The sequence below is a fragment of the Oryza sativa genome, chromosome 7, assembly GCF_034140825.1.
Source record: "Oryza sativa Japonica Group chromosome 7, ASM3414082v1".
NCBI classification, from domain to species: domain Eukaryota; kingdom Viridiplantae; phylum Streptophyta; class Magnoliopsida; order Poales; family Poaceae; genus Oryza; species Oryza sativa.
In genome coordinates this window covers 16,774,928-16,790,242 of record NC_089041.1, presented here as the reverse complement: position 1 = coordinate 16,790,242, position 15,315 = coordinate 16,774,928, and the positions used below count along the sequence as shown (strand labels likewise).

The following is a 15,315-nucleotide window of genomic DNA, read 5'->3' as shown; positions in this document are numbered from 1 at the left end:
TGAAATCACACCTCAGAAGCTGGAATCTAAAACCCTTTCACATTGAATCTCAGGTTGCTTTTAAGTTACAATAACCAATAACATGTCGAAGCTCAGACATTCAGGAAGGTAATTGAATCTCCATAGTGCATAAAATTATGGATCTTCCACATGTTATGCAACTGACAAAATCACACAATTGTGCAGGCCATATAAAATGATACACAACAAATAGCTTCGTATCTAGTCTCGCAGATCCTTCCATCGGCTTCTTGAGTCACAATGCGATATTGTCAGTCAGAGAGGATTTATCCAATAATGCCGCTCATCTGCCTGAAGGCAGAGGGCACGGCAAAGCTAAATCAAACTATACACCTAAACTGAAAATTTCAGTGACAGCTAAATGAAAGTTTTTGTGGCTTCTTTCCACAGACACTTTTCTTGCTTGATGAGGTTATAGCTAGACCAGACTACAGTCTTTTCAGGATTACAATAAGAAGCGAACTCTAATTGCCAGCACAGTTATGCTCTTTATGCAGCTCCTAAATGCTGCATCAATCATGTAGACTCCACAGCAGCTGGTGCTGCCACTGCAAGCTTCTTGCTACTTGAGCTCTTGTCATCAGTCTTCTTGCCACCTTCGGTGGCCTTGCCAGATGCTGGTTTCGACCCTGAGGTAGAATCAGGCTCGTCATCCTCGACAACAAGCTGTACAGGACGCTTGCGGCCACGGTGCATATGGCGTTCGCAATATTTCTCATTTGCAATTGCATTTCTCCAGCACCGCCACTTCTTTCCATCAGTTCGCCGGCACCTCCCAGGTTCTGGTTCTGGGTTCTTTCCAAAGTCCAAGCAGAGTGTTGCCAACCCCATCACTGCTCAATTCAGCATTGTAAATCAATTAGAAATGCCTCAAATAACTCTAAACAGCACATGGAAGAATTTGAATCTTATATGCATCTAACATGACGTTGTAAAGGTCTGCTTCAATAAGTTCTTTAATACCTTAATATTACTGCATGTATAAAATTAAATTTCTGCTGTAAAATCACGGGCTTGAAATTACATTAAAAACTCGCCCTAAAAACTGCACATAGCTAGCATATTTACTGAGAAATGCATGGTTGAACATACAAAAAAAAATGTATCTGAGTTTTTGCAAAAGGAACATAGATTATTGTACAAGTTAGAAGAGCCTACATGTCGGGTACTTCTGGGCGCCTTCAGAAGATGCACCAGTAACACTCTTCCATATTGGGAAGACGAGATGAGTAGGCACAGGCACACGGGCAGCCATATACTGGTAGACACGAGATTGCTGCTCAAGCTCCTGTAGTTGCATCGCGGTGAATGCCGCCCCAGCACCAACTGGGACGGATTCAACGAGCGCTTTCATTTCTTCCTGAAGTGCTGCAGTTGCTGCGGCTGTGAACCAAACAAACACAAACTTTTTTCAGCTAAGAACTTTGCACAGTCAATCAAGCATAAGCCCTGAAATAAGTAGATGCAGGCATGAGTACTTAATTCTAATGAATAGTAAAGCAGCTTGACATTGCAAGTACTGACAAAATTAAGATAGAAAAAAAAACAAAGTCCAAATCTACTCCTTTTTGCATGGCAAGTATTAATAAAAATTAGCAAAACAACAAAAGGTAAAGGCAGAAAAAAGAGAGAGGAGACATTTGGTTTCAATTTGGTGTCTTCCAGGATTACAAGTCAACCACAGTTAACAAAGGAGAAAAAGTTCAAAAAAGACTTGCTCCAAAACTGATATGTGGACTGACAGGATCCCCAAATCTTTTATTTTGGATAGACAGTATCCACAATCTTTGAATGACTCGTTAGCATTTAGCAGCAGGGAAAAAAAAGCTAGTATTAACGAACAAAAAAAGAATCACTAAATGCCTAAATCCCCCCATACTAGTGGACTCCGAAGTACACTTATAAATCTGTAGCTAACAAAACAGCACTCGCACTGCAGAACAGACAGTTTTTTCTTCAGCCTCGCGAGAGGGAAAAAAAAACGCATTCGCACAATTAATTCGCAAGAACAAAAGCTAGCACCAACCCTAGCATCAACCAAACCAAACCCTCCCCCCTCCTCCTGCTTCTGCTGCTATTCTGCTTGTACTGCAACTATTTCCTGCTCCACGACGTCACACAAGATGAAAGACCAATACTAGTTCACTCGATTTTCCGCGAGATTTTCCCGACCGCGACCAAGAAATCCCGCAAAGAGGAGAGCAGAAGCGCAAGGCGCGGGTACCTTCCTCCGGATCCTCGACGGGGACGGCGTCCTCGACGAGCACCAGATCCTTACACACGCCGCCCTCCTCCACATCCTCCTTCCCCTCCTCCTCCTCTCGATCCGCCTTCTCCCCTCCTCCTCCTCCTCCACCAGCCTCGCCCACCCCGACCGCCGCCTCCCCGACAGCCAGGCTGCTATCCTCCTCCTCCTCCCCTCCACCTCCGCCGCCTCCTCCCCCGGGAGGGTTGCTGGCGCTGTCCTTCTTGGCCTCCCCCTCCGCCGCCATGCTCAGCGAGCGCCGCGAGGAGGAGAAGGGGGGATTGGATCGGAGGGGAAGGGAAGGGAAAGAGGCCGGTGATACGGAGCTCTCGCTTTGACGGGGGTGGGGGAGGGAGGGAGGAGGCGAAGAGCGTGGTGGTTTTTTTTGGGGGCGAAAAGAGGAAGAAAAAAAAAAAGATGGGGGGAGTGGTGGTGTGGTATCAGGTGTGGGTGCAGGCGAAATTGGTATGTGCACAACCCCCCCCCCCCTGGGGTGGGGGGTGTGTGTATATAGGAGGTGCTGGATTTGGGGGTTGATGGGGGGTTGTGCTTTGGTTGACACTTGACACCAGGGTTTAGAAGTTGCTACTTTTGGGAGAGGGGATGGAGGAATATTTTTGTGGGATTATATTGAATGTCCTCTTTTAATGGTTGGTGTGAGCCGGTCTAATTGGTAGTATGTGTGTTTTGAATATGGTAGGTTTTAGGCATGGTTTATATGTAATAATGTGTTTCAGGATAAAATAGATCGGCGCGGTATCGTGTTTAGTAGTACTTAAAACACTTTTTTTATTATTATATCCGGAGTGTGAGAGTAAAAATAAGATAGTATTGATGACACATATATGGCGTGAAGCTCCATAAAATCAATCATGTGTTTTGCTTAAGGACCCGTGTAAATTTTAATATTCTTTTCATGTGATTTAGAAAATTGTTTTGATATTGTGTTGTATAATTATGTAAGATTTTTTTATAGTAAGTTTTGTTTAATTTTTTATATTTCACTCACAAGTGATATAAGAGTATTACTTAGCTAAAATTGTATTATATATGGTGAAGGATTCTCATTTCTATTTAGTACTCAATATTTTTGCTTCAGATCAGATAGTGCTAATAAAACTAACAAACATCATCAATTTTAATTGTTACATTTTCTTAGTTCTTTCAAGATTTACGTATGTAGATAAATTTTTTTGCAAAACTAGCTCTATTTGACACCTTAGAGAAGACAAAACGTAGCATTGCACCACGCGTACACTCATGCAAGTGGTTGCGTTACATATCAAAACATGCAACGTCTGCCACCTACCATGACATCAATATGGGAGACTACCGCTTAACTGATTATGTTGCTTTATAGTAGTCTCAAGCTTTTTAGAATGCTTTTCGAATATTTGTCTGATTATCAGAACGATGCGTTGCTATTATATCTAATGTTTGCATACTGAGAATCTGGTGATTAAAAAACATATATAAATCATTTGTTCAATATGGTATGTTGATGTAAGCTAGAACTGGATTACTTTATTGGGGGAGGGGTGGGGGTGTTAAATTATACCCCCTTCATTTCATATTATAGTTCATTTTGACTTTTTCTTAAGTAAAACTTCTATAAGTTTTGACTAAGTTTATAAATAAACGTAGCAATATTTCGACACTACAAATATACTATTATACTATTAAAAGTATAGCCAATATTAGATTTACTGAAACTAATTTGGTATTGTAATTGTTGCTATATTTTTCTATAGACTTAGTCAAACTTGAAAAAGTTTGACTTAAAGAAAAATTAAAACAACTTATAATATAAAACGAAGGAAGTATCATATACTCCCTCCGTCCTAAAAAAACTCAAATCCTAGCTATATGAACCTAGACAAGTATTTATCCAGGTTCATAGCCAGAATTTGATTCTTTTTAGGACAGAGGGAGTAATATGTAATTTCTCAAACGAACCCTATAGGGGGTCATATATAAAAAAATAAAGATAATAAGAAAAATCATACCTACAACATAATGATAAAGAACAAAGTAATACAGTAGCTCACGTCGAATTCTAGGGAGATGTTAATTATGTTATAATTTTTAAAAGAATTAGTATTGTCGATAAATATCATGAAAATATTACACCTTAGGGCAGACAAGTAGACAATCTTAATACTGGCATCGTGTACGTCATGCATGCGATGGTTTGTATTACATATATCATCTCGCACCTACTGTGACGTTAATAATGGAGACTACTGCTTGATTCATTATGCTGCTTTATTGTAAGTTCAAGCCTTTCATAATGCTTTTTGGCTAGATTCAGTGGCGAAGCTACCGGGGGTGCCGGAGGGGGTCAGCACCCCCCCTATCCCGAACACCCCCCCCCCCCCTCGGTGGCTGCTAGTAGTATATTACATGGTTAGGCAATTAGGCAGCATCCACTGTTAGGCCATTAGCACGTTAGATTATAGTCATACTCTTAGTACTTAGTCTTATAATTTTCATCTTTTCAAAGTAAAACAGAAAATGCTTATTTATGAGACTATTTGGTAGTTTACATTGAAAGAATTTAGCAACACGGACTAGTTCTAAACTTTCAATAATATTATTAAAGAACTGAATTCAAGTTTTTTAGGCATAACATATGATGCCTTGTTATATTGAACATTTGAACCTTTTTTTAAAAAAACATAACATATGATGGTTTTGTAATCTAGCTACAACGAAGCTATATTTATATACACATTGATTATTGTCGGTAGTGACTATTTGGCTCATTTAGTATCCATATTGGTTAATCGGTCTTATGGCTTCCTCCACCACACCCCCCTAACCTCAAATCCTAGCTTCGCCACTGGCTAGATTGTCAATGGTTCGGCCGATGCACCGCTATTCTATCTAATGTTTGTGTGTGGGGAATCTGTAGATCAAATCAAACCATGAAAGATACATACATAAACCATCCTTTTGTCAATATGGTATGCTGACATAAGCAATTTCTACTTTGCATCTTTTTGGTAATCTATATAGTACATAAATTATCAAAGAAAACCTTATAGGACTTTTAGAGTGATGATGCCTACACCTACAAGACAGTTGCAGAACAAAACTACAATCCATGTTGAATTTTAGAGTGACTTCAGATTTTTCAAAGAAAGAAAAAAAAAGAAACTACTACAGTTCTAGTTCTATATAGCTAGGATCAGTCAAACCATCTAAAAAGAAGTACTTTTAGTGAATGTTCTGTTATCATAAACTGAAAACATCCGTGATCAGAAGCTACCAAAGTTAGGTCTTTTTTTTAGGACAAGCAAAGTTAGGTTTGATTTCACAAGAGTGACATCCCTTTCCCCTCCTAGCTACTCGGTGTGAGCGTAGTCAAACTCGAACTGTTTTTATAGAGCTTTGGTTGGGTCTCTGCGAATTTTGGCCTCACATGTCAGCCTTAGCAACACACATTCATGGCCAGCCCCGAACCCGATAAAGAAAAGGAGAGAAAGCAACAACCGGTGCCCGGTGCCCCGCCCTACCTTTCAGAGATTGTACTAGTTCCTGTTCTTTTTCTAGTTACACAATTGTTTCTAAATTCTACACTGAGCTCAACAAAATTAATTAGGGCCTGCATTAGCCCTGGTGTATATTTTTTTACTACATGTCATGCAATATTTTAAATATTTTATTACAAACAAATATGACTTCCATCTCAAAATATAAATTAATCCAAATCCTTTGTATTTTAGAAGGGAGGTAGTATTTGGTAAGATGGCAGGTGCATAGCCGGATGGCTACTGGCTAGGTATGCCATTCCAAGAGTAAAGGCTGCACATAGGTATGCCATTTTAGGCCGTATTCATTCTTCTTAGTTAGGACTAACGTGCAGTGCATATAAAACGGGGTGACCTATTAGCACATAATTAATTAAGTATTAACTTTTTTTTAAAAAAAATGGATTAGTATGATTTTTTTAAAAGCAACTTTCATGTACAGAATTTTTAAAAAACACATTGTTTAACAATTTGGAAAGTGTGCGTGCGGGAAACGAGGGAGAGTGAGTTGGGAACATGAAGGAACGAACACAGCCTTAAGAGGCTACACGTGTTCATTTTCTGTTTGACTAGTTAAGCTACGGTTGATAAGCGGTAAAAACATGAATGAATAACAAAAATATTTTATGTTAAAACTTTTGTATACGGTTATGCATTATTTAAAAGCTAATACGGAAAAATAGAATATGATGAAAAAAAGACCCAAAACAACTCTGCCATTAAGCTTTAAAATTTAATTTATTTTTGCGGTTAATAATCAACAAACACGATGAGTTACGAGTGTGTGTACCAACCTCCTTAATATACTTCCTCTGTCCCATAATATAAGGGATTTTGAGTTTTTCTTGCAACGTTTGACCACTCGTCTTACTCGATTTTTTTTGAAATTATTATTTATTTTATTTGTGACTTACTTTATTATCTATAGTACTTTAAGCACAACTTTTCATTTTTTATATTTACAAAAAGAATTTGAATAAGACGAGTGGTCAAACGTTGCAAACAAAAACTCAAAATCTCTTACATTGTGGGACGGAGGGAGTACCTCTCATGGGATAAAGTTGTGTAGTAGGCGTTGTGTCCCAAGTTACTCTCTTATTATAAACATTTAGCATACTGTTATGCTCAAGTTAGCGATCAAATGGTGAGTATTATCTTCCCGCCATTTTTTAAACTATCATCTGATAATATCCATATAGTTGGATAGTTGATGTCTAAACCAGTCACTACTATAGATCCCTTTATCTGTAACGGATCAATAAAACTTGTTACATATTACTTAACTAATCTGCAACGGATGCATATACTGAATGCTGAAGATAATGGTAGGCGCTAATACTCATTAGTGATGACCACACATCTGTGATGGCTCTTAATGTGTGGAGCTGTTACAAATATGGAGCTATTCATCTATAACAGCTCATAACGAAGAGTCACTGTATATAGAAGGTTATTTGCAACAGTTCTTTGTTATGAGTTGTTATAGATATCTGGTTCCATATCTTTTACTTTTAATCGTTATAAATAATATCCACATAGTATTACTACCTCTTCATCTCATTTGATGTCCCCCAACTCCTTTTACCTCTGTCTCTCCCATAGCCCTAGTCTTCTTGATCCTCAGAGACCAGCATTGAGCGTCACCATCCCTTTCTCCTCCCCCTCCCACGCTTGCCACAATGAAGATACACGCAGAGGTGATGAACGGGCGCCGAGGCAGCGGATCGGGTGGCCATGTCCGCCTCTTTCTTCTCTCAATTGTTTCTGCCTTCATCATCATCATCCATGCAGCAAAGCAGCTGAAGCATATGGCATCCCCAAGGCCCAAGCCATCCTGCCACATTGTCTTGCCTCACCTTCCTTCTCCGAAGAACTGTTGGTGCTGAGTTTGGGCCTGTCGGATCCGTCTGCTATGAGCTCGAGCCAGCATGAAGAAGGGGAGGGGCAACAGGAAAAGCTACGTGACAATCACAACATGGAGCGGCCACAAAAGCGATGGCTGCTTAGATATCAAGCTGCCGTGATGAGAGGGAGGTACGACGTGAAAGCGACATGAGGAAAGTGGCATGAGCAGCCACAATGGTGATGGTTGCTCCGAGGTTAAGCTGGCATGAAGAGGGGGAGAGGCAATGGGGCTCCACATCATTGACCAAAAATCTATAAAGGTTGGCTTGCGTTGGTAGATCCGGAGACCTCCAGCTGGTTGATATGTGCAAAAGGGCCTCTAGCTACTCCATTGTGACAACCAGGCACCGCTAGGACAAAGATCATGGATGACAACCACTACTTTGATCTGCACAAGAATTGGGATTAACAAAGATGGTGAGGAACATCGGGATTAACCCGACCATGGGACCAACACGGCTGCTTTTTCAACCCTCCTTCCCCATCGACAACTAGAGACAACGGAAATGAAGGAGAAAGGAGATTCTTCGGCTAATGTCGTATCCCCCTCTTTACACACGTCAATTAGTTGCCATGCCATTTCCCCTCATCAGCTGCCACATCATCCCTCTTCCCTATTTTGACCATCATTGTCACACACTCTCTCTACCATTGTTTCTCGCACCCCATTTATCATCACCACCTTTTTCTCCTTCACTATTGGTTTATGGTGATGTTCATTTTAGCATATTCAGATTGGCAACATTTCTCTTCCCTTGCTAGTATCTTATGTCATTTCACAGAATCTCTCTCACTCTCTGTCCTTCACCTTACCTTGCCATAGATCGGTACATGGGCAAGCCTTTGCCTTTTGTGTGCCTAGACGCTCATACAAGCTTACTTCCTTTTCTCTCATCTCTGTTATTCATATAGGGTTAAGTAATCATCAACCGAGCTAGGCTTATCATATACTATACTCTAAGAATATTTTGCAATGCAGGGTCATGATCTTGGCTGTGTTCAATTAGGGGATTGGGCCGATCTTTCCGATGGCATGCAAAACTAGAAGAAACTTTAAGAGTCATTAACATATATTAATTGAGTAATAACAGTTACAAACTTAAAAAATTATTTAATTTTTAAACTAATTTTATATGTAAAAAGTTTTTGTAAAAGGCGTATCGTTTCATGGTTCGAAAAACATGCTTACGGATAATGAGATAGTAGTCAAATCGAAAAACTGATTCAAACTCAGCCACGTGTGATTACAATATCGATGCGATACTATTTAGACACCCGGTTACATTTAAATGTGCAATTATATGTGTGTTTTGACAAGTAGTTTACCATAAACATTGTGACTGACGTACTAACATCAAAATGTATGATGACTGCAACGAAATATTTGGTTTTGGTTGTGGTAGCATATCCAGGTTAGTTGGGTTGCAGTGAAAAGCCTATAACAGTTGGCCAGTCAGTCGTCTATAATGGTTTAAGACCATATAACGGTTCAGAAATTATGAATTGTTAGACATTTTTTTAGATAATGTAATATAATATCCCGGCCTTTACTTAAAAAGAGCTACAACCAATTATTATAAAGTAACACTCCAGAAAAAAGCGTAGTTCAGATAAAATAGAACACACCAAACAAAAAGCAGAGGAAACCAAGCCAAAATAAGGAGAACACATTTATTCAAGTCTATTTGTGAACCTCCATCCATAATTGACAAAAAGTTACATGACCATCGTCTCTAACTTGCGACATACAACTTTTAGAATCTCCCCATCATCATCACACCTTTGTAGTTGTGCCTAAAACCAAAGCCAGTGTGTTGCCCTGAAAATTACCTGCATATAGGAAATAGATGGTGATTTGTCAAAAACCATATCATTTCTACTCAACCATAGAGCCCAATAAATGGCAGAAGCTCCAACAAGTATCAGTTTACTCTTTTTCTTGTCAACCCGCAAAAGTCACCCATAAAAAAATATGAGATATACTAGTTGGAAGGTTAAAACCAAAAGAAAACTGAACTGCTCTCCATATGAACTTTGCATAATGACAATCCATAAAGAGATGTTGGATAGACTCATTTTTCAAACAAAAATAACACCTCAAGCTACCATTCCAATTCCGTCTCGCCAAATTATTCTTAATTAACACAACCCCTTAAGCAAGTACCACATAAAGATTTTAATCTTAAGCGGCACCTTAAGCTTCCAAATACACTTATTCTTCTCAACATAACCATTATTAATTAAAGCTAGATACATTGACACTTTACTGAGAACCTACCATTCTAATGATAATTCCATCTAAAACAATCAGAAGAAAGATTCAATTGAATATGTACAATAGAAGTACACAATTCATGCCAGTATACAAGATTCTGACCAACTAAACCTCTTCTAAAAGAAACATTAAGCGGAACAGATCCCATGATAGTGGCAATAGAGGATGATTTCCTTCGGAATATAGCATATAAAGATGGATATTTATCCTTGAAAGCCAAGTTATCTAGCCATTTATCTTCCAAAAATCTTATTTGTCCCCCATCATTCACAATCCAAGAACCCATATTTAAGAAAGTACTTTTGACTTTGATGAGCCCCGATAAAAAATGGAAATCACCTTGTTTCTTATCAACTTGGGTTATAGACTTATTATAAAGATACTTCCTCTTCAATAAGTCCTGCCAAACCCCTTCCTCATTTATTAACTTATACAACCACTTACTCAAAAGACATTTATTTTGTATTTCCAAATTATGAATCCCAAGGCCCCCCTGATTCTTGGGTTGTTAGACATGGATTGTAATAGCCCGCAATTCAGTACCACACAGTCCAACCCATCTAACATTTAGATCCACTGACACATAACAACATACTTATACTTTTGTTTTCGCTTTGTGTAAGAAGGTTAACAAAAAAAATGATATGATTGGAGGGATAAGACATTATATAAGTTGGTTTACTCTTACTCAACTAGTAATGTGGTACTAATAAAATGCACACATCACTTATAGGTCACACCCTAATTAGGTCATGATGTCACATAATCCTATCAAAGAACCTAACGTCTCTGCCGGTCAAACTTACCTGCATAGGCATATAGACATATAAGCAAATGTTCAGGAACATGCCTCCTCTTAGCGCACGTTCATATTTCCAATACCGGCGCTATATGCCATGCCATGCTTCACACATACATAACCCATATATGGTATACGCCATATGCTCACATACTGAATTGTACGTGGGTTTGATATCATTTTGCCATAAAAAAAACAAAATAGGTTAGATTTTGTAGTTGTCGGTTCGAACCATCAAATTATGACATTCGTCATGAAGGATGCTACCCGAGCCGTTACAGATGATCAATTACAAATATAGGATTATGCAGTAGTAATTGTGCTCGGTAGAAGATGACGCTATAATCGTAGGATTTGGTCCAATCTGTACTCTGTGCTTGTTTCTTAACGCATTCATCAATCATCATTGGAAAAAAAAGATCTGAATTACACCCAAACTATTAAGTGAATATGAATTACCTTCCTAAACCCAAAAACCAGATATCTTTCACCCTCAACTATTAATACTGAACGAATTACCCCCCCTAACTCAATCCGGAGTGGTTTTGGTACTACGTAGCAGTCCAGTCATCAATTCTTTTTTAATCAGCGGGCCCCACCTATCCGTCTCTCACCCTCCCTCTTTCCCCTCACCTCTCTATCTCTTTCTTCCAAAATCCTCTCTCTCTCTCTCTCTCCTCTCCCTCCTTCACCTCCATCTCTCTGTCAAGGACGGTGGCCGGCAGAGGGGATGGGCGGCAGGCGGAGCTCGAGACAAGCAGCGGCACATCCATCTCTCTGTCACCGAGAAGCAGCGGCGGAGGGGGAGTCGAGGATGGCGGTGGGCGGAGCTCGGGGCGGCGAAGGGGATGGGCGGAAGGCGGAGCTCGGGACAAGCAGCGGCACCTCCATCTCATGGCAAGCAACGGAGGCGGAGGCGCCCCCTCTCTTTTCCGTCCCCTTCTGTCAATCGGTTCGGACGGCGAGCGACGGAGGTGGTGCCGCATAGTGGGGACGGCGAGCGGCGGAGACAGCTCCTCCTCGGCCTCTGCCGGTGCACGCCCCTCCTCCACAGCCGCTCGACGACGCTTGTAGCTGTCGATGCACGGCTTGTCCTTGGCTTCCACCGACGCACGGCTTGTCCTCGGCTTTCGCCGGTGCGTGGCGCACGACTCATCCTCGGCATCTGACGCATGAGGGGGGAGGGTGAGAGAGGAAAGAGATAGAGAGAAGAGAGATCTGACATGTGAACCCCCATCGTTTTTTAATAAAAGAATTGCTGATTGGACTGCCATATAGGACCAAAACCGCTTGCAAAGCTATGTGGTGGCTGTGGGGGGCATCCGGTGTTGACAGTTAATGGTGAAAAGGGTGAAACATGTTTGGTTTTCGGATTTAGGGGTAACTCGTACTCACCCAATAATTTAGGGGTTTAATTTAAACTTTTCCCATCATCATTCATCAAGAAAGTAGGAATAAACTCCTAACGAATTCGTGTACGTGTCCGTCTAGTCAGGGTAAGTACTATAATGATAGATATGTTGCCCCTAAATATGCCACATAGGATTTGATGGTGAGGTGGAAGAAATAAGTGAGGAAAGAGAATGTGAGCCACCCCTCATGTAAGGGGCAACCTCTACACAAATCCCAAAAAAAAAGAGATGAAGGGAAGAGTTGATTGGACAAACAAATAAAAAAATCATTTGGGTTAGTATGCTAGAGGTAGTGTGGATGTGATGTATTATATATATTACCTCGTATCTCACATAGATGTTTATTAGATGTGATAGCCACCCAACTAAAAAACTTGCCCTGAAGGAGGAAGAGGTCCGGTCAACAGAGCCGACCTGCCAGTGACACACGTGTGGCGACGCATTTCTAGGGCGCGGGAAACGCCACCTGCTGCGACGCGACCGAGGCAAGCTGCCAGGCAGCCAGGCTGTCTCGCTGCGCAACGGGGTCCGCGCCGTCAGCCAAGCCACGCGCACGCTGCAGCGCCCCGTTGCCAGTCAGTCCACCACCACAGTACCACCACCACGTCCGCCCAGGCCGCGCGTCTGGTTAATTGGTTGCCGGTTGCCCTGCGCGCGGGGGCGTCGCCCGTGCCTGGCGATCCACTGGTGGAGGCCCGGTGCGCCTTCCTGTTGATGGTGTGGGGCGCCCACGCTGAGCGGCACGGGCACGGGCAGAGAGGCTCTCCGTTAGCGTCCGTGACGCCTGTGATTCGCATCAACAGCTAGGCGAGCCCGAGGAGGAGTTGTACGTGTCGACTTTGCTCGCTCGATCGGTGCCTCTGCTGAGCGGTTTGGAGAGTGGCGCAAACGGCCTGAGAGAGCGGTGCACCAAAGCCACCAACGCTGTAATGTAGTACTACTGCTTTTGGTTTTCTTTTTCTCGACACGCACGTCTACCAACGCTGTAAGTATACACATGGACGGGCAGCGCTGGAAACACCTACAAATACAGATCAAACAACAATAGTAAAATTCAGCAAAAGCTAGTCCGGCTCAAGCCCTCTCGTTCTCCTTTTTAGCGATGACGCGCTCACTGTTGTGGCTTAGGCCCACTTTGTTCCAACTTAAGACTATTATAATCTAAATTATTAAGTCAGCTTACTATAAACTAGATTGTAATAAGCTACAGTAGAATAAGTTACGAGTTATTCGTTTCTCTAAATTGTTGGAGGCATAGATTATTTGGTTTAAAAGTCTAATATTTATAAGGGCATCCACAATATAGCACACAAGTAGTCCATAGGAAATAAACTATTTCATTCAGTTACCTAATAACATTGTTTAACTAGTCCATATAAAGAAAATAACTAAAGGTACCCATATGCATATGGACTACCCATATGAAATAAATAATATTATCTATCTATATTTCTCTCTTCTTCTAATATTACTTTGTATCCATATACATTGTGAGGATTGACATAGTTAAAGTTCATTTATGTGGGTCCAATCTATATAGACCACTTTTGCTATATATATTGGTGATGTCCTAATGCTCTTAGCTATTTTGGATGCCCGCGGCTATTGCGGAGTGGGAGGAGGATGAGACGACGCGACGACGACGGTGGCACACGGCTTGGGGAAGAAGCCGGGGCGCAATGTGGGGCTTGGGGAAGGATTCACGCACAGGGTGGGGGCTTGGGGAAGGATTAACGCACGACTAGAGAGAGAGGGGAAGCGGATGCACGCACGGCCAAGGGAGAGAGGAAGTAGATACGCTTCATCTGTTGGGTTCATAGCGGTGGTTGGTAATTTACATAAAATTTTTAAGGGTGGTGGGTACTTAGCCACCCAATAATCTGAAAAAACACACGTTTAGAATATATTACCAGATTATACTAATCCAGCTTATATATTATAATAATCTATCATAATAATTTACCTATTTATTTCATATTATTTTTAATGATTTAGATTATAATAATTTGAAACAGACGTGGCCTTAACCTTTCATGAGGGGATAACTTTTGCTCTATCGAATTCGGCGTCGACGAAGTGGACAGAACAAGTATAGCACGTTATACAATGCCACACCATAAGCAATATCGTATAAACCATAGGTCAGATAAAATCTCAATACCGCAAATAGCTAATTAAACATGAGGATAATAATGGATATTGAAATTTACATCTAATTAACCCTACAAATCAGTATACACTATTGGATGCTTTGAATATAGTCGCGGACTAAACAACTAAGGACAGGAGATAATATGGACATCATTTCGCTAATTTTTTGATAAATAAAACCCAATTGGCATAAAGGGTGTATATACCTACTTCATCCGTCTCTAAAAAAACCAATCTAGTATTGTATGTGGCATATTCTAGTACTACGAATCTAGACATACGTTATACTACAACGTGTCGCATTTAGCCCTAGATTCTTTTTTTATGGAAGGAATATTCATAAAAAAAAGGGTGGAATGGCATGCTCTAGTTCTGGAGTTACAAAGTAGCAGACCCAAGACGCTTCTAATCCATTACTACCTTACTCTGATAATAATTATATTTCTAGAATTTAAATTTATTCCAAAACAGTTGTCACACTAGACTACTAATTACCCCAACAACCACTTCTCCTTCAAATTTATTTTGATTTTACCCTCAATTACCCTTCTATTCTTACCTATACACCATTTTATGAGTGGCACCATAGTCTTTTCTTTTCTTTCAAACCTCAATATATGCTAAATAACCTAGAATTATAATTATTTTGGGATATATGTAGTATAAAAACTAGTGCCATGTAGGGATGAAAATGGTTCGGAAAGTTTTCGAACTGTAGTGAGTATTGAGGTGGTTAGTTGAATGGAAATATTTTTTTCTAATCCGGTGCTTTAATATGTTTTTCTTTTACGCATTGACTTTTTTTTAATTAGCCAGGCCATACTTATGAATATAATTCTTGCTTATTGTAGTTCTTATGTAAAGTGAAATGTACAACTAGTTGTATCATGAATTGATAAAAAAAATAGAAATGTTGATATATTATTTTTTAAAAAAAAGAGCTACATCTCATCGTTGATTTGAGAAGGCCAGTT

General features: G+C 40.4%; 1 protein-coding gene across 1 annotated transcript; it reads right to left on the bottom strand.

Moving 5' to 3' along the window:
* On the bottom strand, positions 1-2,746 carry LOC4343178 (growth-regulating factor 11-like). The gene is made up of 3 exons (NM_001422146.1): positions 2,246-2,746; positions 1,180-1,404; positions 1-854 (listed from the first exon to the last, which is right to left on the bottom strand). The coding sequence occupies exons 1-3, from the start codon at positions 2,511-2,513 to the stop codon at positions 538-540; spliced, it is 810 nt and encodes a 269-aa protein (NP_001409075.1). The 5' UTR covers positions 2,514-2,746; the 3' UTR covers positions 1-537.
* Positions 2,747-15,315: the final 12,569 nt, after the last annotated feature.